Source organism: Branchiostoma lanceolatum, chromosome 5 (assembly GCF_035083965.1).
Source record: "Branchiostoma lanceolatum isolate klBraLanc5 chromosome 5, klBraLanc5.hap2, whole genome shotgun sequence".
NCBI lineage: Eukaryota > Metazoa > Chordata > Leptocardii > Amphioxiformes > Branchiostomatidae > Branchiostoma > Branchiostoma lanceolatum.
This window is the reverse complement of record NC_089726.1, coordinates 760,726-786,036: the sequence shown is the minus strand read 5'-3', so window position 1 is coordinate 786,036 and position 25,311 is coordinate 760,726. Positions and strand designations below refer to the sequence as shown.

General features: G+C 43.9%; 1 protein-coding gene across 7 annotated transcripts in view; it reads left to right on the top strand.

The window, feature by feature from the left end:
* LOC136434328 (ataxin-7-like protein 1) overlaps positions 1-23,767 on the top strand; it is a 77,588-nt gene extending 53,821 nt beyond the window's left edge. For 3 of the 7 annotated variants that reach the window (XM_066427091.1, XM_066427096.1, XM_066427097.1), the window contains 10 exons: positions 4,498-4,818; positions 6,015-6,097; positions 11,193-11,449; positions 12,248-12,404; positions 13,042-13,163; positions 13,894-14,779; positions 15,546-15,781; positions 17,299-17,402; positions 19,813-19,928; positions 20,366-23,767. In XM_066427091.1, the coding sequence (XP_066283188.1) occupies positions 4,498-4,818; positions 6,015-6,097; positions 11,193-11,449; positions 12,248-12,404; positions 13,042-13,163; positions 13,894-14,779; positions 15,546-15,781; positions 17,299-17,402; positions 19,813-19,928; positions 20,366-20,524 (2,441 nt within the window). In that variant the 3' untranslated portion in view covers positions 20,525-23,767. Of the gene's footprint in view, positions 1-4,497; positions 4,819-6,014; positions 6,098-11,192; positions 11,450-12,247; positions 12,405-13,041; positions 13,164-13,893; positions 14,780-15,545; positions 15,782-17,294; positions 17,403-19,812; positions 19,934-20,365 lie in introns of all 7 variants that reach the window. The other 4 variants (XM_066427092.1, XM_066427094.1, XM_066427093.1 and 1 more) reach the window with 4 other exon arrangements.
* Positions 23,768-25,311: the final 1,544 nt, after the last annotated feature.

Sequence of the window (25,311 nt, the reverse complement as noted above, 5' to 3'; positions counted from 1 at the left end):
AATTAATCGCTGAGTTAAGGCTGTATTTCTTTATTTCTTTATTTGAATTTACCACATGCAAAAACAAGTGGAAGGGAGGACAAAACAGGTGTATCAACACCTTTACAAGTTGTCCTCCCAAACCTGAAATGATAATAGAAAACAATACGAAACCAAATCAAACAATAAACATTAGACTGGATATTAAGCTAAAATCTGAATTCGACAAGGGGGCACTGGGCCGAAACAAGAGGGTGCAGCGCCCCTCTTTCCTGATTTAAATGAACCCCTGTGAACATGTCACATTTGCCAGAAGTGGTTAGCAGTACTGCTGGAATATGATCTCATTTTGAGTAATTCCTATGACTTGGTGATTAACTGTTTATGTAATGCTCTGCTGCTGATCATAATACAATTATAATTACAGAACCATCAGCTGCATGTTACATGGAGTCAGGAGTGCCTGTAACCAGACAGTTGTTTGTACCGGCTAACAGGCCAATCTGGAGATGGGAACTGACAGAAACTCAGCCAGCTTGACCCCATGGTCTACGTGTTGACATCGCACGGAGAAATGGCCTCCAAAACTGCCTCTGTGTCCGCTCAGGACTATAATTGAATCTCTGATGGTTTGAAGGCTGAGGGAAAGGTTTAGAAATTGTTCAGGACTGCGCTGTCAACTGGGAATATCATAAAGTGTCCTCAGAGTTAGACTGAAGAGAAGGATGGGAATAAAAATATTTCACATTTTGTTACAACATTTAAAAAAAAAATTTTATTCATAAAAGAAAATACATACATTGAACCATCAATGAGAACAAAAAGTACAAATTATAGTAATTCAAATAACAATGCTGATAATGAAAAAGTCAACATCGTTAAAACATTTCCAGACAGTCCCTTGTAGAACTGCAGAATTGTGGTGATTGATAAAAAAATTTGGATAATGATCGTTAGATAAATTACTCTTAAATCCTTTTGTCTGCTGCCAGTTACCATTAATGTACAGTCCCCAATGAAATTAATATTCCCTCCCCAAAGTGATGAATGTACAGTCCCCTCGGTAATCTATCAGTACCTGTACAGGGTTATCAGGTCAGTGACCTTTGGCTTGTCATGTCCCAAACCAGAAAATCTGCAGAAATGTCACTTGAGTCTTGATGATTAATCTGTGAAAGCATCGTCATGCCGACTGGTTATTGGAAAAAATGTCTATTTTCTGATGAATAACGTTGACTAAAAGCCCGTTTTGAAGAGCTTCCTTCAATAGCGACACATCGATCTGTCGCTGCTGTTTTTGTGGTTAAATCTTTATTGATTAGTGTGCAGAGGGATCGTTAACTGGCTTAATTACTGATTAATTTCTGGGGTAATCAGGTCTCGAGTGCTGGCGGGTCTTCTGCAGGTGGTATTGATGTTATTTGGCAGGCTGTGAAATTCCGTCACCCATGTGGAGAATTGGAGATGCGGTTTTCATGGGCGGGACAGGGAGAGGAATTATACAGGTTATAAAGCAGGCATTCAGCAGGGCCACTGCATTGCTAGTTAATTCGTTGGTTCTTCGATTTTCCCGGTAGGGATGCAGGCTGAGTCTTTTTTTTCTTCTAACGATCTCGCTCAATGCAAGGTCGTAAGAGCCCACTTCTCAGCATTGAACTAATTAAACTAATGTGGCATAGGTGAGAGACAGCGGTGTGTGTTTGTTTTGAAGGTTTGTAGGTTGTATTCAGGGGGAAAGCAGTGGGCTGGGAGGGAATTCCAGAGTTTTGCAGTTTGCAGCTGTATTACAGCTGAATGATATACATGTACAGCACTGAGTCAGAACAAGGTGGTCGATGTTGTAATACTGTAAATGCATTTAACTTTGCATGTTTTTTTATTTCACGGTAGGGAGAAAATGGAGTGTTTGCGGTGGTTTTAAGTTCTCGTTTGAAACAATAGTAGCGCTACGGTCATGGATGGGCAAAAAGTTTCTCGGTGGTTTTAAGTTCTCGCTGAAGAGTTTACCGCTAAAAACGCGAATATAAAACCACCGCGAACATTTCTGCATTTACAGTACTAGAGCCTTTTGTTGCCTGCCTTTTTTGGTGTTTTATACCAAAGTGTGATTGATGTTGATACAGACACTGCCCTGTAGGGGAACAGGTATATATGGTTCTGTTTGTGTCACAGTTGAATAAGATAAACCACTTTGATATGACAAGATGCCTGATGTAACAGTCAGTGGTTGCCTGTCGGCCAAGCTGGTGTGTTATACAGTATGGAGTGATTGAAGTTGTTACAAACACAGAAACACCCCTGTAGAGTAGCAGGTACTGTTTATCTATGGTTCTGTTTATCTGAATACTAGTAGTATCAGGGTTTTTTCTAGGAAAATTGAATAAGGGGGAGCACACACAGGCAAGGAGCGAATTCTATGTATTCATGGAAGAATCTATTGCTGAGTGAAGGCTGTATGCTGGATATCAAGCTAAAATCTGAATTCAACAAGGGGACACTGGGCTGAAACAAGAGGGCGCAGCACCCCTCTTCCCTGATTTAGATGAACCCCTGTAGTATACAGCACTTTGGTACAGCAAGGTACTTGATCAAGTTGATGTGATATCAAATAGCCATTTGATGCCAGCCTTCCAATTGCAAGCTGGTGTGTTATAGATTTCTGTTGAGGCAGATACAGATACATCTCTGTAGGGCAACAGATGTAGTATACAGGACTTTGGTACAGCAAGGTACTTGATGTAGTACAGCCTGTAGCAGCACTTTGGTACAGCCAGACGCTTGATCAAGTTGATGTAATATCATATACTATAGCCAGTTGTTGCCAGCCTGCCGAGCTGGTGTCTATATAGATTTATGTTGAGACAGATACAGAGTACTGATCAGTCCTTATGCAGGATGGTGTAAACATACAGATCTGACAGCCAGGGGTGTGCTGCCATTCATCAGCCTTACTGCACGTACAGGTGGTACAGCACCTGGAGTTGCAATCTAACATTTATGCTGTTGTACATGCATGTCGTTTAAATATGTATCTGTTTTGTTGTATTCAATTGGCTTGGCTAAAACAGAACATAGATACAGCCAGGGGTAACCAGTAGCTACATGTATTACTTGTAACGCTGTCATACATACTGTTGTTCAAAGAAATGTGCCTGTTTTGTTTTCTTTCCTTTTGATGTTACTGGTTTGGGTGGAAGAGACCATATAGCCAGGGCCGCCCAACTAGCCAGTAGATATCACCTGTGACGTGGAGTTAAAGGTTATTTCTGAGTGCTGAGTAGTTTATAGGTTAAAGGTTATTTCTGAGTGCTGAGTAGTTTATAGCAGATAGGGCGTTTCCTTCCTCTAAACAAAATTTATCAGAAAGGATATAACGTGTCTGATGTGCCAAAGGTATAAACCTATAGGAAGGCATCTTCCTCTCAGAGTGTATACAACTGCTTTATGTTAAGTGGGGTTGGTGGACTTTAGTGGGAACGCCTTTTGTCTGTGACCTCATAGCAGATCCCCGCTGAGATGGGACTGTTGATGACCTTGGTATGACCTCTGTGGCTTCCCTAGGCTTGACCTTTGCCCTGACCTTGTGAATGCTCAGGGATGCATGTAGCCGTCCGCAGGTGGAGGAGGCAGGGAAGGGTTGTGTGTAGGAGTGAACTCTTCTGTTATCTGTAGATCTGTATTTGCCAAGTACTGTATTTAGGCCAGCTTTATTTACATGTATTATGAGTGTTGAGGTTAGAAAAAACTACACACAGAATAGTGTCTGATAGTGATAGTGTCTGAGTATGTAGCTAGCCCAGCAGTTACCAGCTCTGCTTGTGGACTAGAACCTGTGCCATACGTCTGCTCTTGTTATGACCAGTTTAAGATGAGACGTAGATGGAGTTCCTTATCTGTTTCGCAGCTGACTTCTTAAGTTTTCTTCCAGATCACACCATAAGGAGATTCAGTGGCTGAAGAGTTGAGATAAGGGAATGTCTAAGATGTTCGTTGTTGGGTTGAAGACTCTTATCTAATGTTTTTCCTGTCGTGTTTTCCACAAACACTGACATCATGGCAGTGAAGACTGACATATGAATAAATAAGTCATCTATAAGATATAAGATGTCCAACATGATGGTGAAGGTTCACATAAGTAATGACCGGGTTTAAGATTGTTATGAACTGTTTTTTCCTGTTATGTTTTCCTCAGAACACCAGCAAGGCAACAAAGACTCACATATAAGATGTACAAAGCTAAGTTTAAGACTGTTAGTAAATAAGTGATTTAAGGGAATGTATAAGATGCTCCATGCTCAGGTTAAAATGTTATAAAACCTTTTTTCTCCCGTCTAAATAAGTAAAATATGAGCTGTTCAATGCTGGCTTTAAGAATATTTTTTCCTCAGGGCAAGGAGGAAGGTGACAGACCATACATAGTGGATAACAACCCTACGGCTTCAAAAAGGCTAGGGGACTATCCTTACCTACCTTTTTATAACATGGATTTAAGACTTTTTTCCTCTTGTGTTTCCGCAGAACACCGACATGGCGGTAAAGACTCGGACACGTCGTCCATGCGTTCCGCGACCATGATCCCCACGGGACGCCCGCCAGGCCTGACCTCACCTCACCATGGCAACCCCCGCCCGTCTGTCCCCGCCGGCCGGAACGCCAAGTCGGGCGGCATGAAGCTGAACCACCTGGTGCCGGTGGTGGCGCTGGACCGCTCCGCCGACCTCACCGCGCTCAAGAAGTCCGCCGCCGCCGCCAAGAAATCCAGCAATAGCAAAAAATCCACTTCCTCCTCCTCCTCTTCCAAAAGTAGCTTCGACAAGGAGAGAAAAATACCTCTGAAAGGTCCGTGATGCTCGCTTGTTTGTTTGTAGTAACAAACATTGTGTTATGAGAAAACTTGATTTTTAAAAAGCCTTTTAATTTTTTTATTTCAAACAAAGCTGTGCATGAATGACTTAGAGTACAGTATATAGCATGAGTATGAAATATGATATACAAATTATCACATTTTAGACAGACCAACAGATGATTTATCAAGTTGTCGCACATTAATCTTTGTGTCACTGAACAAACAATACCAGTCCAAAAATTACTCCTCTAATTGGTAGCGTTGTTGCCATTAGATAGTACAGTAATTGATTAATAAACAAGGATATAGAAGAAATTTGAAAGCTTTACAAATTTGTTGAGTCAGATATTTCACCTGCAAATGATAATATGAAATAATTGTAATCCAGTATGGAAGGACCCATGCAGTAAATAATGACTAGTGAAACTTCAGTGTTTTAATATTAAGTTCAAACGAAGGGTTCTAACATGGTACCACTGACTTTGGGAACTTGAGTTTAAAGTGACCATTGTTCAGGACAGGTGTGCACGACAGGTAAGGCAGGTGTGCTTCCTGTCCTCCGGACCAGGTGTTATTTTGGGAACAACAAACTTTGGGTGATTTTACTGAAGTGTTTGTCGTGTCAACAGTCTGTGTTTGGACAGGTCTCACACTACAGTTTGTGTTCGGAGCAGTCTCACACCAAAGTTCTTGTTTGGACAGGTCCCAGGTGGCCTCACACCAAAGTTCATGTTTGGACAAGTCTTTGTAAAGGTCACATACTGCAGTTTGTATTGAATCAGGTCTTACTATGGTCTCACACTACAGTTTCTTTTTGGATTGATCTTATTAGGGTCAGATACCGAAGTGATAAAGGCCTGATGGGTCACATCAAAATTTGTACTTAGACAGGGCCTGAAGTTCAAAAATTTGGAGTGAAATGTTTATTGATTGTGCAGTTTACTTTAACTGTATTATGATTATTATGAATCAACACAGAAATTGGACTTACCCAAGTTTTGACTGATCAGCTCCAATCTTTGTCAAGGAATGAGCAAGTCCAATTTTGGTGTTGGCAATTTGTTGTTTAATTTTGATTCAAAATTACATCTACATGTACCAACACTGAAGAACGCTCAAGTGAGCATTATGATTATCATGTTCACAATGACACTGTTAACACTATTTCCTGTGTTTGTTCCCTGCGCAGACCGAGAGTACGACCCCAACAAGCACTGCGGCGTCTGGTTACCCGACATGAAGAAGCCGTGCACGAGATCGTTAACATGCAAAGTGAGTAGAACTCCTGTCCTGCCAACTCAGCGGCCAGGGATTTATTCTCATCCTTCTGTTGTAGATACTGGTACAGAAGTACTACCCCAAAATAGCAATTTTATGATATGTCTTATTATGTAACAGTTTTGTAACATGTCTTACTATGCTGCAGTTTTGTAACATGTCTTATCATGTAGCAGTTTTATAGCATGTCTTATCATGTAGCAGTTTTATAGCATGTCTTATCATGTAGCAGTTTTATAGCATGTCTTATCATGTAGCAGTTTTATAGCATGTCTTATCATGTAGCAGTTTTATAGCATGTCTTATCATGTAGCAGTTTTATAGCATGTCTTATCATGTAGTAGTTTTGTAACATGTCTTCCTGTGTAGCAGTTTTGTAACAATAACATGTCTTATCATGTAGCAGTTTTGTAGCATGAATTACCATGTAGCAGTTTTGATCAAGAAAGAAAGAGAAAAAGTCAAGAAAAGAAAGTAAGAAAACAAAATCTTCATGAAGAGAGAAATGATCTGGGACTCTCAGCAACCAAGCTTTCCCCACACATCTCTAAGTAACTAAGAAATCTTAAAGGAGAGCCAAACAGTCCTTATGCAGTTCTAACCTTCAATCATGTCTGAAAAGAATAGCTGAGAAACGTCTTAAAGAACCGCCCGACGGTCCCTCGTGTGCATCACTTCCCCCATCTATAATCCATGAGCCGCACAAACCGACGCTGATCCCTTCATCGCCCGCGGATTTGTCACGGGGAGACGGGAGAACAGGCTGGGCCGGGAGGGGGGTTTATACTCTACAGATGCACTGATTCATACATGCTTTAGTCACACTACCTTGGCTCCTTGGGTCTCTCAATTTTCTAAATGATTATCTCTCTCGCTAAATCTTCAAATTTTAAAAGATTCTCCATATGAAGAAGATGTTCATCTTCTAAAGATTATGCAGGATGGCAGGAAAATTGGGCCGGGAGGAAGACTTAAATCTGACTATTGTAAGTTTTGTAGGGCTTGCGGTGGTTTTATTTTCGAGGTGACCTCTTACTCCGAAATCATAACACTGTAAATATTATGTTTTATGATTCTACTGTACTACGGAATTGTTTCAGCTGCAAACTTGAAACACTCGAAAACATCATTTTCCCCTACTGCAAAACAAAACCACAGTGAAGGTAGATACATTTGCAGTAGATTCACTCAATTTAACTGTGTCTACCAATGTACAGACTTTCCCAGCAGACACTGTTTTATGTTGATCTTCCAGTTGAAAAACTTGTTTCAATCCAAGAACGAGCAAATTGTATTTACAAAGTCCCAGTGATGTACAGTATGGTCGATAGTGACTGATAAATCAGACCTGTACAGGGGAGTTCAGTACCCAATCCAGTTGAACAATTTGTTTTAAATCCTTAAACCAGTAAATAGTGTTGAACCAGTAAATTGTTTTGTCGTGGCCCACTGCTCAGTGATGTACAGTATGGTCGGTAGCGACTGATAAATCAGACCTGTACAGGGGAGTTCAGTACCCAATCCAGTTGAACAATTTGTTTTAAATCCTTGAACCAGTAAATAGTGTTGAACCATTAAATTGTGTTGAACCAGTAAATTATTTTGTCGTGGCCCACTGCTCAGTGATGTACAGTATGGTCGATAGTGACTGATAAATCAGACCTGTACAGGGGAGTTCAGTACCCAATCCAGTTGAACAATTTGTTTTAAATCCTTGAACCAGTAAATTGTGTTGAACCAGTAAATTGTTTTGTCGTGGCCCAGTGCTCAGTGATGTACAGTATGGTCGATAGTGACTTGATAAATCAGACCTGTACAGGGGGGTTCAGTACCCAATCCAGTTGAACAATTTGTTTTAGATCCTTGAACCAGTAAATTGTGTTAAACCAGTAAGTTGTTTTGTCGTGGCCCACTGCTCAGTGATGTACAGTTTGGTCGGTAGCGACTGATAAATCAGACCTGTACAGGGGGGTTCAGTACCCAATCCAGTTGAACAATTTGTTTTAAATCCTTGAACCAGTGAATTGTGTTGAACCAGTAAATTGTTTTGTTGGGCCCACTGCTCAGTGATGTACAGTTTGGTCGGTTGTGACTTGATAAATCAGACCTGTACAGGGGAGTTCAGTACCCAATCCAGTTGAACAATTTGTTTTAGATCCTTGAACCAGTGAATTGTGTTGAACCAGTAAATTGTTTTGTCGTGGCCCACTGCTCAGTGATGTACAGTATGGTCGGTAGCGACTGATAAATCAGACCTGTACAGGGGAGTTCATTACACAATCCAGTTGAACAATTTGTTTTAAATCCTTGAACCAGTAAATAGTGTTGAACCAGTAAATTGTTTTGCCGTGGCCCACTGCTCAGTGATGTACAGTATGGTCGGTAGCGACTGATAAATCAGACCTGTACAGGGGGGTTCAGTACCCAATCCAGTTGAACAATTTGTTTTAGATCCTTGAACCAGTGAATTGTGTTGAACCAGTAAATTGTTTTGTCGTGGCCCAAAGGCTCAGTGATGTACAGTATGGTCGATAGTGACTGATAAATCAGACCTGTACAGGGGGGTTCAGTACCCAATCCAGTTGAACAATTTGTTTTAGATCCTTGAACCAGTGAATTGTGTTGAACCAGTAAATTGTTTTGTCGTGGCCCAAAGGCTCAGTGATGTACAGTATGGTCGATAGTGACTGATAAATCAGACCTGTACAGGGGGGTTCAGTACCCAATCCAGTTGAACAATTTGTTTTAGATCCTTGAACCAGTGAATTGTGTTGAACCAGTAAATTGTTTTGTCGTGGCCCACTGCTCAGTGATGTACAGTATGGTCGGTAGCGACTGATAAATCAGACCTGTACAGGGGAGTTCAGTACCCAATCCAGTTGAACAATTTGTTTTAAATCCTTGAACCAGTGAATTGTATTGAACCAGTAAGTTGTTTTGTCGTGGCCCACTGCTCAGTGATGTACAGTATGGTCGGTAGCGACTGATGAATCAGACCTGTACAGGGGAGTTCAGTACCCAATCCAGTTGAACAATTTGTTTTAGATCCTTGAACCAATAAATTGTTTTGTCGTGGCCCAAAGGCTCAGTGATGTACAGTATGGTCAGTAGCGACTGATAAATCAGACCTGTACAGGGGAGTTCAGTCCAGTTGAACTATTTGTTTTAAATCCTTGAACCAGTGAATTGTGTTGAACCAGTGAATTGTTTTGTCGTGGCCCACTGCTCAGTGATGTACAGTATGGTCGGTAGCGACTGATAAATCAGACCTGTACAGGGGAGTTCAGTACCCAATCCAGTTGAACAATTTGTTTTAGATCCTTGAACCAGTGAATTGTGTTGAACCAGTAAATTGTTTTGTCGTGGCCCACTGCTCAGTGATGTACAGTTTGGTCGATAGTTACTGATAAATCAGACCTGTACAGGGGAGTTCATTATCCAATCCTTCTCTCGGACCCAGCCTACTGACAGATGACGCACTGTCCGATTCAAATTGAATTTTACCCCACGAATCGCTCATGAACAATCATCGCCGGGGGATTTTTCTGCTAAGTGTCGGCAACAGTTACAGGGACTACCTCAGCTGTTATGCTGACGGGGGGATCAGATTTGAAGGCTGTAATTTGCAGCCGTAACGAAGTCATTGTATCGTCATATTTGTCGATGACTCTGAACAGAGAATTAGCGACTCAGTTGATCTCCTTTAGCTGTCCTTACTTACAGCTTGTCTTCCTGGAGTACAGGAGTGAAACAAACACTAAGTTAGTAAGTAGGAATGATATCTTGTAGTCATCTGCATCCATTCTATCCTCTCAGTCTATGATAGTGGAGAGGAGAAATTATTGATAGATTAGTTGTAATTATTGATTGATTAATTGATATTGATTATTGCTTGTAACAGACCCATGCCTTGTCCCTGAGAAAAGTTGTGCCCCAGAGGAGAAATGATAGATTAGTTTTTATTATTGATTGATAATTGATTAATTTTATTATCTCCCCAGACCCATACCTTGACCCTGAGAAGAGCCGTGCCCCAGAGAAAAGTATTGATTATTGACCGATTGTTATTGATTGGTAATTGATAGTTGATTGTTGTTGCTGTTTCTTCCAGACCCATGCCTTGTCCCTGAGAAGAGCAGTGCCCCAGAGGAGAAATTATTGATAGATAAGTTTTAATTATTGATTGATTAATTGATAATTGATTATTATCTCTCCAAACCCATGCCTTGGCCCTGAGAAGAGCGGTGCCCCAGAGAAAAGTATTGATTATTGCTACTGTTATGGATTATTGATAGATTATTGCTTGTTGCAGACCCATGCCTTGTCCCTGAGAAAAGCTGTGCCCCAGAGGAGAAATTATTGATAGATTAGTTGTAATTATTGATTGATTGATTGATAAGTGATTATTACCTCTCCAGACCCATGCCTTGTCCCTGAGAAGAGCCGTGCCCCAGAGAAAAGTATTGATTATTGACCGATTGTTATTGATTGGTAATTGATAGTTGATTGTTGTTGCTGTTTCTTCCAGACCCATGCCTTGTCCCTGAGAAGAGCAGTGCCCCAGAGGAGAAATTATTGATAGATAAGTTGTAATTGATTGATTAATTGATAATTGATTATTATCTCTCCATATTATCTCTCCAGACCCATGCCTTGTCCCTGAGAAGAGCAGTGCCCCAGAGGAGAAATTATTGATAGATAAGTTTTAATTATTGATTGATTAATTGATAATTGATTATTATCTCTCCATATTATCTCTCCAGACCCATGCCTTGTCCCTGAGAAGAGCAGTGCCCCAGAGGAGAAATTATTGATAGATTAGTTGTAATTATTGGAGAAAAAGACTCTTTTTACACAACCAAGGGATTTATTCAACCGACGTTTCGGTGACCCTCTGTCACCTTCTTCAAGGCAATTCTGACTAGTATTGATTATTGACCGATTGTTATTGATTGATAATTGATAGTTGATTGTTGTTGTTGTTTCTCCCAGACCAATGCCTTGTCCCTGAGAAGAGCCGTGCCCCAGAGGAGAAATTATTGATTATTACTACTGTTATAGATTATTGATTGATTATTGCTTGTTACAGACCCATGCCTTGTCCCTGAGAAGAGCGGTGCCCCAGAGGAGAAAACCGTTTGACGAGCTGCTGGCGGAACACAAGGCGCGGGCGCGAGAGAGGGAGCGAGAGAAGGAGATGGAGAACAAGCTGAAGGAGCAGCAGCGCCTCGCCTCGCTCTCCGCGCACTCCGCAGCCTTCGCCCCCGAGATTGTGCCTCAGAAAATCACGTCCCCCACCAAACCTGCCCCGCGGAACTCACCGGGGGTCAACTCCGTATTCCAAAGGTCAGTTCTAATTTTAACTTTATTTTTGTTTGTAGCTCTAGTTTTAGCTTTAGTTTTAGCTTTAGTTTTAGCTTTAGTCAGATTTAGCTTTAGTTTTAGTCAGTTTTAGTTTTAGCTTTAGTTTTAGCTTTAGTCAAGATTTAGCTTTAGTTTTAATTTTAGTTTTAGCTTTAGTCAGTTTTGGCTTTAGCTTTAGTTTTAATTTTAGTTTTAGCTTTAGTCAGTTTTAGTTTTAGCTTTAGTCAGTTTTAGTTTTAGTCAGTTTTAATTTTAGTTTTAGTTCAAGTTTTAGTTTTACTGTTTTAGTTTTAGAACCCAGCATGTTCCATTGAAGAAAGCCTCACGATCAGATTTGTCATATGCAAGTCTTAGCCTTGTCCATAACCTAACCTCATATCCAATAGAGAATTGGTAGCCAAACAGCTACTTCAGTGTGCTGAACGTTAAGGAGAAAGAGTGAGAACTGATCATTAACTGTCTTGATGAAAAGACTACAAGGATTTTTCTGGTGCATCAACTCTGCATATGCTGTGCAAAGCGTTCGCTTTTATGTGTCAACCAGTCATTGATAAGTTGAACTTGTTGATACTTGTTGTTGGTACACAACCCTGTTTTATTCTTCTGCAGACGTTTCAATGGCCTGTCTGTCGTCTTTACCAGTGCAAAAATTGTGAATTTGCAAAAATTGTGATTTTGCAATTGATTTTCCAACCTGATGAAACTATTTACGGAGTAGTAGATAAGATTTTAGTAAGTTAAAACTTGATTGAGCTACATTTTCATCTCCTCCCTCCCCAGGCCATCATTCCAGCCCTCAGGACAGCCTGCCGACACCAGGCACGTTTCCCCGGAACCCAAGGCGCGCCCCGGCAGCGATGGGGAGGGGGAGGAGGAGGCAGATAGCAACGAGAACCTGGACTGTCCCCACATTCTCAACCACCCCAGACCCGCCACGGTGAGTCATGTACTGTCCCCACATTCTCTACCACCCCAGACCTGCCACGGTGAGTAATGTACTGTCCCCACATTCTCAACCACCCCAGACCCGCCACGGTGAGTAATGTACCATCCCCATACACCCCAGACCCGCCACGGTGAGTACTGTACTGTCCCCACATTCTCAACCACCCCAGACCCGCCACGGTGAGTACTGGACTGTCCCCACATTCTCAACCACCCCAGACCCGCCACGGTGAGTACTGGACTGTCCCCACATTCTCAACCACCCCAGACCCGCCACGGTGAGTAATGTACTGTCCCCATATACCTAACGACCCCAAACCTGCCACAGCGAGTAATGTACATGTACTGTCCCCACATCCCCTGGCTTTCTAAAACCAGATTGTCGTGAAAAGTTTCCACGATCATCTATCTCATTTGCACCATGTTGTAAAACGCTGTCAGTGTCAGCTCAAATTATCAAGCTTGTTTGAAGATAATTATTGTGCTCTAAAACGTACCCATCAAAGATGTTAAATTTCAAAGTTATGTCAAAGTTTGTTGGTGCTGTGTTGTTCTTGATGTGTTGATTCTAGCCTGGTTGAAAGAGTCTACAGTGTTCTAACCAGTATCGTGATTCTGTTCCTGTGCAGATGTGTGCGTTCGGTGCGCGGAGGTTCGGCACGGGGTGTTACATGTTCAGCAGGAGAACAGACCTGCTGAGATCGGCGTTCACAGCGTTGTTAGAGCGGCAGCTACACTCACCTCCCCTCAAGTAAGGCACCAAGTTCAAGTTCCGTATTACAATATCATAATGGCAGATTTCCCCCTGATGTTTGTAACAGGCATGCTATGATATATTATGCAGTTCTTTTGTGAGTTACTAGGGGGCACACATTCTTGCAAATGGTTTGGTCTGCCCTTCCCAATGACTGCCCAGCACTGCAAGATGACTACAGATCAATTAGCACTTACTTCAACTGTGGAGTTTCTTCCTCATTTGGCATTCTTTGGTCTCGGGTCTATTTCTACTACAGGTATGAAGCTGTACCCCTTTTAGTCATGTGGTTTTGCTCTGAAGAATGTGTGCACCCTAGTGACTCACAAAAGAACTGCAGTGAATCTCCAAATTTGACAGCTGATTAGTTTAACTATGTTGTTAACTGCCTGTTGTTGATTCCTTCAACGTTGTAGATTTTATTTGACTTTTGCTAACCATCTACCACGAATCTGTAGTCATGTGGAAGAATGCGTGCCCTTGTGACTCACAAAAGAACTGCAGGACAAGTTAATCTGCAAAGACTCTAAGTCAGGGCAAATAATGGTGAATTTGTCTTTATTGTGCTAGTCTATAATCTACTCGCTCATTGACTGCCTTTTTACACTGATATGTTGTAACACTCGTCCATAACCTAAAAAAGGCTCAATACTCAACCCAAGACTTCTATCAATGTTGTAGAGTTTTACTTGAGATTTGCTAACCCTCTACTGCCCTATCCCCCCAGGAGACCAGCGTCTGAGCCGGTCGAGTCCCTGCACCAGGCCACCACAGACCACCAGGAGCCCACCTTTGACCCCTACGACCCCTCGCGGATCGGCCCGACGTTAGACCTGGGGTACAAGCCGCCCCTGCTGGCGCAGACTTGGGACCTCCCGCTGTCCAAGCCCGTCGCCCCCGCCGCCAACAAGCCCTCCAAGTCCAGGAAAACAAAAGACTCGACCTCCAGCAGGAGCAAGAAGAAAAAGTCCAGCAGCGGCGGCGGCTCGTCCGTTCAGCCGCCCGACGTCAGCCTTAGCATGAACAATTCTGGCGTTTACCTCACAAGTGCAAACGGGGCAGTCTCGCTGTCCACCCCCACCGGGTACACCATCACCAGCAATATCCCGCATATCAGCACCCAGCCGGCCACTAAGGAGCACCTGGCCAGGCTAGGCATGGCCAAGGGGACGCCCGCCATCTCCACAACCCTGGGGGACTCCATTAAAGGCCTCAGCATCGTCGTAACCAATATCGACCCGTTAGTCAACGGGCAGGTCATAAACGTGGGCAGTGGCGTGGTCCAAAGGACTCCTAGTCGAGAGAGCGCGAGCGGTAACGCCGCCGGCGCCATATGCAGCACAGGTAGTAGTAGTAGTAGTAGTCACGCAGCAAGCTCTAGTGCCAAATCTCGCAAAAGAAGCAGCTCGTCCAGTTCCAGCGCCAAGTCGAAAGGCGGGAGCAAGCCGTCCAACGGGACGCACTCACACAAGTCCGCCAAAAGCTCGGGACAGTCTCAGGGCGGGGCGGGGAGCGCGTCAGGCGTGCGGGACGCTGGGGGCGGCGTCGGGAGCAACTCCTTCTCTCCTCTGCAGCGGAGTCCTTCCACTACACCCAGCCCCCTCTTCAGACCGGTGAGTTGGGCCAGCAGGGGTCAGGTTTAGATTTCTTTTTAACGCTACTGTGGCATATGCTTGATATTACAGTTTCTCTGTTGCTCCTCTTTTGTCATTACTTTATTTAAACATAACGAAAAAAAGATTAGTAAACAGCATCAGTCCTTCCACTACACCCAGCTCCCACTTCAGACCGGCGAGTTGGTAGAACAGAGATTAGGCTTGGGTTTCCTTCTAAAGCCGGCAGTGATCATGTTTGGGTTTCCTTGTAAAGCTACCGTGGCATAAGCTTGATATTACAGTTGCTCTGTTGCTCCTGTTTTGTCATCCCCTCACTAGCTTTATTTAGAAAAGCATCGGTAACTGTGTTGTGTTTTGGTTCCCCAGGGTTCCCGGTCCTTTTGTTGTGTTGATAATTTACAGTAGTTTTTAGAAAAAGCTTGCAACACAACCTCCAGCCTCAAAGTCATTCTACAGTGATAGCTTTTTTGCATGAACAGCAAAACTATGGAACTCCCTCCCAGCCTACTGCTTCCCCCCCCGATTGTAACCTACAAACCTTCAAAACAAACATACACCGCTATTTCTCACCTTAGCTTCACTTTAAACCAATCACGTCAATTATTAGTTCAATGCTTAAAGAAGTGGCCCCCTACGGCCTAGCATTGAGCGAGATCATTTAAAAAAACTATCAATATACATGTATTGAATTTTGATACGTGAATGACCGAATGGCACATTCCGTACGTAGTATCGTGAAAATGTCATGTGTTTCGTTCCGCAGGGTTCCATCAGCCCACAGATCGCAGACAGTTCCCCGCTGCCCAACGGCATCGGCCCGTCCCCGCCGGGGGTGGGCATGAAGGGCTTCCCTCCGACCATCAACCACTACCAGAACGTGAACGTGATCAGCCCGGGGCAGCACAGCTCCTCCCCCAGCCCCGGCTCCACCGACGTCTCCCCAAGCAATAGTGGACACATGGCCAACATCGCTAAGTTCAGCCAAAGTCAGTCAGGTACCTCTCTATTTATATCTGTTTTAATATTTAGTGGCGTCTGTGTAGCACAGTGGCAGAGCATCCGGCTATGAACCAACGAGACCCAGGTTCAATCCCCAGTGGAGTACCCAGACATGTCCGTACATGCACCCAGACGTTGTGCCCTTGGGAAAGGCACTTTTCCCATGTCCTAAGCCCAGCAGTAGGGTTTGGGTTGGCGTTAGGAAGGGCATCCAGCCGTAAAAACTCTTGCTTCAAAAAAGGACTTGCACTTGATGAGGAGTTCTGGGGCTTCCCCATCAATGTGCAAGCACGTCTAACCCCCAGATGATGGGGAACAAAAGACGTTAAATTGGATAGAGAGAGAATTTTATTTGTTACTACCGTAACGATATGATTGAAAAACTATGTGAATTTGTGTACAAATGTTTCAAGAAGAGAGACTCTGTAGATTTAGATGGAATATAGCACAATGTTCCTTTTCTTTTACTCCATGTTACCTAATGCATTTAGCCCATGTTGGGCATGAATATGCAATAGAGTTCATTGTCATTGTCATTTAATCAACAGTTAGGCCACACCAATTTAATTTCTTGGTTAACAGATTTTTTTTTACATTATAGCAACAAAAAAATCATGAAAACAGAAGGCTGGGGTGAAAACTTGCACCTGACCCTGTTCACTCCCTGAAACCGTGTGCACCAAAGTACAGCTTTCCTCTGAGATTCTGTTTTCCTGTTGATTTTCCAATCTAGCATTTTTTTTAAATTTCCGTTAACCAAGAAATTAAAATGAAGTGTCCTGTGGATAAACACACTATCATCATGGCATCAAACATTTCGTCACACCATATCTAACTCCATTTGTTGTTTAAACTATTTCAAGAAGTGGCCCCTATTGTATTTAATGGAGTTCCACTCTTAAAAGGTTGTTGGGAAAGTAAAATTGTCAACACCTTGATGTCCCTGTGTAGCTAACATCTCCAAGCATCAACATTATTCGTAGTTCTGGGATAATGACAGCACTGAGATGGAATTCGACCGGTTTCGACTTTATTCAGTCTTTTTCAAGAATTTCCAAGTATCGACGTTAGTGTTGAGAAAGTGTTGACTAGGGCTGGATACCGGTTCGCTGGACCTGATTCGGACCTTTATAACATCCAAGAACCAAGTCCAAAAAACCTGAAAGCCAAAAACCTGAGTCCAAAAAAACCTGAACAAAGTACAAATATATTTTTCTATTTTGTTTGATGAAAAGTTTTTGAGTCTCCCTATGAGAAGAAAACGCACATACAATGTAAAATAAGTGCAACATTCAAATATTAAATACTGGTTTGCCTTAAAGTCTTCTCACCAAGAAACTTTTAAAGTCATGCATGTCAGTCTTAATTCGCTATGCTTAATACTGGTTTAATAAAATAAAACATGTCAACTAGACAGGATCAGGTTCAGGTCCGGACCTGAACCTAAATCTCTGGACCTAAACCTCTTACTAGTGTTGACTAATTCGGGCGAACTGTCGTGTTCCCGGTGCAGGTACGAGCTCCTCCTCCATGCGCGCCAACGCCCAGTTCCAGAAGCACATCGCCAACGCAGCCCACAAACAGCACATCGACCAGCACAGACGCTCCCCCAGCCTCGCAAGTACATACTCACCTTCCTCGTGTGTTTAGTTATCAAACAGTACATCGACCAGCACAGACGCTCCCCCAGCCTCGCAAGTACATACTCACCTTCCTCGTGTGTTTAGTTATCAAACACCAGCACAGACGCTCCCCCAGCCTCGCAAGTACATACTCACCTTCCTCATGTGTTTAGTTATCAAACAGCAGCACAGACGCTCCCCCAGCCTCGCAAGTACATACTCACCTTCCTCTGTGTTTAGTAATCAAACACCAGCACAGACGCTCCCCCAGCCTCGCAAGTACATACTCACCTTCCTCTGTGTTTAGTAATCAAACACCAGCACAGACGCTCCCCCAGCCTCGCAAGTACATACTCACCTTCCTCTGTGTTTAGTAATCAAACACCAGCACAGACGCTCCCCCAGCCTCGCAAGTACATACTCACCTTCCTCCTGTGTTTAGTTATCAAACAGCAGCACAGACGCTCCCCCAGCCTCGCAAGTACATACTCACCTTCCTCATGTGTTTAGTTATCAAACAGCAGCACAGACGCTCCCCCAGCCTCGCAAGTACATACTCACCTTCCTCTGTGTTTAGTAATCAAACACCAGCACAGACGCTCCCCCAGCCTCGCAAGTACATACTCACCTTCCTCTGTGTTTAGTTATCAAACAGCACATCGACCAGCACAGACGCTCCCCCAGCCTCGCAAGTACATACTCACCTTCCTCCTGTGTTTAGTTATCAAACAGCAGCACAGACGCTCCCCCAGCCTCGCAAGTACATACTCATCTTCCTCCTGTGTTTAGTTATCAAACAGCAGCACAGACGCTCCCCCAGCCTCGCAAGTACATACTCACCTTCCTCGTGTGTTTAGTTATCAAACAGCACATCGACCAGCACAGACGCTCCCCCAGCCTCGCAAGTACATACTCACCTTCCTCCTGTGTTTAGTTATCAAACAGCAGCACAGACGCTCCCCCAGCCTCGCAAGTACATACTCACCTTCCTCCTGTGTTTAGTAATCAAACACCAGCACAGACGCTCCCCCAGCCTCGCAAGTACATACTCACCTTCCTCGTGTGTTTAGTTATCAAACAGCAGCACAGACGCTCCCCCAGCCTCGCAAGTACATACTCACCTTCCTCCTGTGTTTAGTTATCAAACAGCAGCACAGACGCTCCCCCAGCCTCGCAAGTACATACTCATCTTCCTCCTGTGTTTAGTTATCAAACAGCACATCGACCAGCACAGACGCTCCCCCAGCCTCGCAAGTACATACTCATCTTCCTCCTGTGTTTAGTTATCAAACAGCAGCACAGACGCTCCCCCAGCCTCGCAAGTACATACTCATCTTCCTCCTGTGTTTAGTTATCAAACAGCACATCGACCAGCACAGACGCTCCCCCAGCCTCGCAAGGACATACTCACCTTCCTCGTGTGTTTAGTTATCAAACAGCAGCACAGACGCTCCCCCAGCCTCGCAAGTACATACTCATCTTCCTCATGTGTTTAGTTATCAAACAGCAGCACAGACGCTCCCCCAGCCTCGCAAGTACATACTCACCTTCCTCCTGTGTGGATTTATCAGAGCTCGAAATTCTTTTTTTTTTTTAACTGGTGCACCCAACCGAAAAAATTAGGTGCACAGAAAAATTTTGGGGTGCACCACATAAAATAATGTTGATTGTCAGCAAAACACAAGTTTGACGCTGCTGCCTCTCTTAAGAACTTCAATCTGTAATTCTATCCAGATTTCAAATTTCAACCAAGCCATGCATCCAATGAAGTACAACAAAAGGTTATATTGCTTTTTCTGCTACTTACATTTTAAGAATATTCTGTATGCTAGTGTACAAGAGAAAAATATCTAGGTGCACCAGTGCACCCACAGTAAAAATTAGGTGCACAGCTCCAATTTTGGGTGCACCCAGTATTTCGAGCCCTGTTTATGGATCATGGGGTCGTGTGGCGTAACGGTTTTCGGCCCAGAACCCAGCGGCCCCGGGTCCGAATCCCCTGACGCCACCTATCTTGTGTCCTTGGGGAAAAGGCACTTAACACAACTTTCCTCACTCCACCCAAGTGTAAAAACGGGTATATTATGTGTGTGGGTCACCACACCAGTAATAGCTGCTTGTGTCTCACATGTACAGCACTACTTTGTTCGTTATTTTTTGCACCACTTTTTTTATTCTTGTTGACGGCGTGCACCACCACCACCGGCCACACTTGGGTAAGGCCTCTGACCATAAGTCCTAGACACTATGCCCCACGCGGGGTTTTGTCTAGTATCTCGACAAGACAAGACAAGACAAGACAGTTTCTGTTTTGTAATGCCCATGGTCTTGATGACGATCTGACACTTGTGAGATTGTATGCATACAAACTTTTATTTTATTTTATCTTATTTTGTTTTTTTTGTTTAGGTAAGTCCTCCCATAGCAACCAACATGCCATCTACAACCACCAAGTGTACTCGGGGGGGCAGCAGAGGCCCGGTGGGGGGGCGAAGCAGCCCCCACCCCCCTTCCCCTTGCAGCAGGTGAGGCAAGTATAACACCTTGTCTTCGTGTCTGTGTGTGTCAGGTGGGGTGGCCAGGTGCAGGTGCATATGTAGCATTGTCTAGTGGCCTGGTAGGGGCTCAGTGTTCTTTGTAGAAAGGGACCATGTCGGAAATACAAAAATCCAACTTCCAACTGGATGAAAAGTAAAGTTTTGCTGTATTTTTGGTTCACGAGCTTCTAATGTTTCATAATGTTGTCTTCATGTAGTTCTGTGTTGTCTGAAATCAGTATGTAGCATGATGAGAGACGTTGCATTCAAGAATGTTCCCCATCCCAAAACATGCCATTGCATTTTGGAATGGTGTGTTCTTGAGTACAAGACCTTTCGATAATCAGGTCTTGCTCTTGTACAATCTCTCCTCTGATAAATGTTCATAAATTGAAGTAAATTTTTTCCTTTCTTTTCGACTGCAGGGACTTCTGAGAGTGCCAATCTCACAGCAGAGTACGCAGGGAGGGATGGCGGTAACGGGAATAGCCCAGGGGCTGTTCCTTCAGCAGCCGCAGAGACAGAAGCTGTTCTCCCAGGGGGAGGATGGCCAGCAGACACAACAGCCAGCCAATGCCATGTGATCCCCCCACCCACAAGGCCCCGTAGGCTCCCACTCTACTACTCGTCTCCTCCCAGTGTCTTCCACTGCCACGAATCACACAGACTTGTGCCGGAGACGTCTCACGATGTTCAAGACTCTCGCAGTTGAAGAACGTCTTAGAATCCTGAAGAAACCTGCATCGTGTCTCCCTAAAGACGACCTCCTCCCACAGTCTGATACCTCTCCTTGGCCGGCCAGAGTTAAGACTCGGGTGTGGTGGCAGGGTGAGCTGGATGTGGTGTCCAGTCATGACAGAACTTTACTTAGAACATAACTCCTCCCGCAACTTTACTGTTGCTTCGGTCCATGTTTCATGGACAGTTCCTTGCCATAATTCACGTAAGAATGGGATGAAAACGAACATTTGCAGCCAGGATAATGTGCCCAGCAAATGGTGACCACTTTTCTTTGTTTTTGTTCCAAACCTTAACTGTAAGGACAATTTTGGTCGCTTTGCCAAAACTCATAAACATTGACTAAAAGTCAGTCTGGCTAGATTTGGAAGCATACAAAAAAATTGTGAAACTGGGTAAATTGAGTCAGATATCTGAGTAACTGGTAATGTTTCGACGGAGATGAACGCCAAATAATGTAGAGAAAATCATGGTTTATCAGACGACACGTAAAACGTAACTCCCCCAGATGTTTGGCTTCAGAACTTTGTGCAATTGAAAAAGGAGTTTCCAGTGAAAAAATTTCCCCCATAGTCATGCTGGCGCTGTGCATCCAAGTCACCCTGGCACGGGCCGTACCACCACTGTCAGCACACCCCCGGGCCAAACCATCCGGCTGGCTCCAGGGGGTGTGCAAACTAGGTAAGATGGGGGAGTCCACTTTCTACAGTTGCCTTATGTCAACACTGTCCCAGTACAGTCGGACCATTCCACAACACAGGAACACACCAGGACACACGACAGCCCGGCGTTTGTAGCCGTCAAACCTCGACAACACATTCGAAAGTAAACTTCTCTCCCCTCAACCGGATCTTTCTTCCTTGCCTGCTGATGATTCGGTGACTTGCCAGCTGCCTTTAGGCCGCACCAATCAGATTTCTTGGTTCTTGTATTTAAGAAAACAATGCTTGATTGGAATATCAACGTGAAAACAGAGTCTGGGGGGAAAGTCTGCACCTTGGCACACAAAGTTTCAGAGAGTGAACGGAGTCGGGTGCAAGTTTTCACCCCAGCTTTCTGTTTTCATGATATCCTCTTGCTGTGAAATTTTACGTGAAGTTGTCCGAGAACCAACAAATCAGATTAGTGTTGCCTTATCAGGGCGTAACAAACTCTGTTGCCGAAACTTTATCAGACGAGAAAGAAGTATTTTGTTGTGTGGAAAGATCTTTCCTTTCCAATAACGAACCGGCCAGCTATCCACGTACCGAGGACCGCTCTCTCGGCTGTGAGACCTGCTCCCTTCCCTCCCTGTCGCTCCTACAAAGTGCTTTGGCCAATGGGAGATTTTCGCCCCATGGGAATTCTGTACAGAGACTGGCGGCTGCCTGAGTAGGGTCATCTGGGGACACCGTAACTTATTCTACAGCCTCCGGACGCCGTTGCGACTCGTGGGCCGCCCGGAGAATCGTCGCAAGCAAAGACGTATAATACTATAGATCCCCAGGTCCAGGCGGGGGCACGCCCAGGAGTCTAGAACAAACTTTAGTGTAAAATGTCTATATTTTTAAAATTATCAATAAATTAAGACCCAGTCGCCACTCGTGTAATACAATCAATGTTGAAAAAGCTATTTTGTCAATTCCCAAGTTGTAACTCTGTACATATTTAATATGTATTTTTTGCACAAAGTTTATGCGCAGTTACTTCTTTGGGTACATATTTGGCACCTAAGTTTATTTTATTTATTTAGGACGACGTATTTGTTACTTGAAATGATTTTGCAGGCAAGGACCGTATGTATCTCAATTTTGTCGTGTTATAACGCCAGGATTTATTATTATAAAAATGAAGAAAATAGTGGAAAGTCCGAGTGACTTCCACTTGGATTGAGGACTTTGTATACCAAATAACTGTATGAAGACTTCTGGATAATTTAAATTGCGCGACTTGTACTGCACTAGGGCTAGCTAGTATTTAATGCTGAACTTATTTACCATAGGAAGCCGTCAGATAGGAAAAAATGTTTTTGTCACCAAAGTTTCCTTTTGTATGTCCATTGTAACAATACCCCGTGTTGAAGAATACCTTGTTGTTACCGAACAAGCATCTATATTGTACAAATATCGATGGTATGAGCTTTTTCGAAAAAATTGTTCAGAATAGGAGGCAGTATCCTGTTTGTATATATTCATTTGTAGGCAACAATACTTTCAATGTTGACAGAAAAAATATTATCATGAAAAAAATTCTCCTTTCGCCTTGAGAGGTTTAGAGGCATCAGTGAAGATGACGTCACAGAGGTGCGATTTCCCCACGTTGTTGTACAGAGCCGATCCCAGAACTGTCTACTTATGTTCCGCCAGGTTTCACATTTCTCAGTTTTCTACCATTTTTTTGTTATAGTTTTGAAAAGAAAGACAATTGTAAAGGAGAGAGTTCTGTGATCTTTCCAAGCAATCGGTTCTGGTCCAGACAGCGACCAAACGCAATGGGTCTGTGTGCCATGTACGGAGAACCCATACGGGCGTCGGCGGGCTGGCGGGGAGGGCGAATCACAGATAGACAGACGACCTACAAAATATACACAGAAGTTACGTAAAGACAGCGCACAGACAGACATGTAACGAACAGACAGACAGACAGACATAGTGTACTGACGAGTAGTGGAAAGACTAGTGGACAGACGGACGGACAAACGCACAGACGACAGACTGGAGACTACGCAAACGTTTCTTCCAACCTGGAGAGTCTCTCCTGCCTTAAGCTGCTTCAAGGTTCAACTTTTTGTTTTTCTTTTGATGCTTTATTGTATTTTTTTTGGTAGTGGAATTTCAGTCCTTTTGGCAGAGTTTTGAAAGAAGTCATTTGTAGGTTCGGATTTGATTGTTGCTGCTTTTGTACATATCAGTATCAGCCAGTGAACTGGGCTCAGTCTGCGAGACCACGGAAGGTTCGCCCTCCCCGCCAGCAGCCGCGCCGATGTCGAGTTAGATATGGAGTCTTTACTGTCATGTCTTTTTCTCTTTACCTGTGGCAAAAAAATTCCCCAGTACCCGACTTTTTGTAACTCCCTGTAAATAAAATTTAATTTATACCTGTTTATGAAACTCTTGCTGTTTGGTTCTTGTGATCAAGTGAAAGATGGATGGATGGATAGTTTATTAGGTTGATGATGCATGACAGCTATATATTGAATTGTTCGCCACAAGGTTTCTAGCATATCACATCTACAACACAGTACTACTAAGTATTATGGAAAGCAAGCAAATGATATCGGTGTACTTTACAACTTTTATGGACGTTTTACATATTTAACAGACTTATGAAAAAAGTCTTTTTCTAGACTAGCACAAAAAATAGTACAAAGGTTCAAACAAATTAATTAATAGCTTCTTCGAGTATGCTTGGAAGAAGTTTAAGAAGCCGTTCAGCACCAGGGACAGGCGTTCAGCACCAGGGACAGGCGTTCAGCACTAAGGACAGGCGCTCAGGGACAGGTGTTCGGCACCAGGGACAGGCGTTCAGCACTGACAGGCGCTCGGCACCAGGGACAGGCGTTCGGCACCAGGGACAGGCGTTCGGCACCAGGGACAGGCCTTCAGCACCAGGGACAGGCGTTCGGCACCAGGGACAGGCGTTCGGCACCAGGGACAGGCCTTCAGCACCAGGGACAGGGACCCGGGACAGGCCTTCAGCACCAGGGACAGATAGAATAGTAGTCAGGAACATGTGTTACCCAGAAGTAAGCGACTCTGCTTCTTTATCGAAGTGGCGAATTTTTGAACCCGCATGTTGCTCATCTAAGGCTCGCTTTACACTTGTTGTTTGAAACTGCCGTACCTGGCATCGTAGTCTTCTTCTCTAGTAGACTATAATCTCGCGCCCGCTTTACACTTACTGACGAGAAGTCTGGCAGGACACCTGCTTTTCCCAGATTGCAACGAAAGAATGTACATGTAGTGACCTATTCTGACCTGTTGTGACCGTTGACACATCGCGGGCAAGAAGTTGTTTATATTTGTGGAAAATGTAGTTTGTACTGATACGAGGCACCCAGGAAAAGGGTCTGGTAGCTCAGGTTTAGAACGGAGTCACTTGTAAATGACCTCAGGTGACACCACATGGAACACGCGCTCGGCGTCGAACTTGGTCGAACATGGTTGTCACCTGAGAAGTGTGGTCAACTACTGTTTCCCTTACACACGGCTCGAAGTCTCGCAGACCCCAGCTGCTGAAGTGTGGCACTACAACCTCGGAAGCTGAAGTAGACTTCTGCAGTAGACTTCACTTCAATATATCTTTACGGTATGTAGTGCTGCTGTTGAAAACAAATGTAAAGCGGACCTAACTCGCATGCTTGTGTAACGGAACGGGACGATTATAACCTTGATCCTCTCTTCGCCGTACTTGTCAGAAAGAGCTTAGGGACTTTTAACTTCATACATTAAACTTAGGTTTAAACGTTGACTATGCATAGCGCCTTCAATGCTTGTCGCGATCCGCGGAATGTAAGCTTTTGACAAGTTAGCGAGTGTCTTTCTATATGTGGACGGTGTAAAGAAACAGGGCGGAGGGGTTGACGAACCCAATGTGGAATGCCGTGTTCCATCCTTCCGAACCGAACATGGAACAGTCACAGGGGGATGTAACG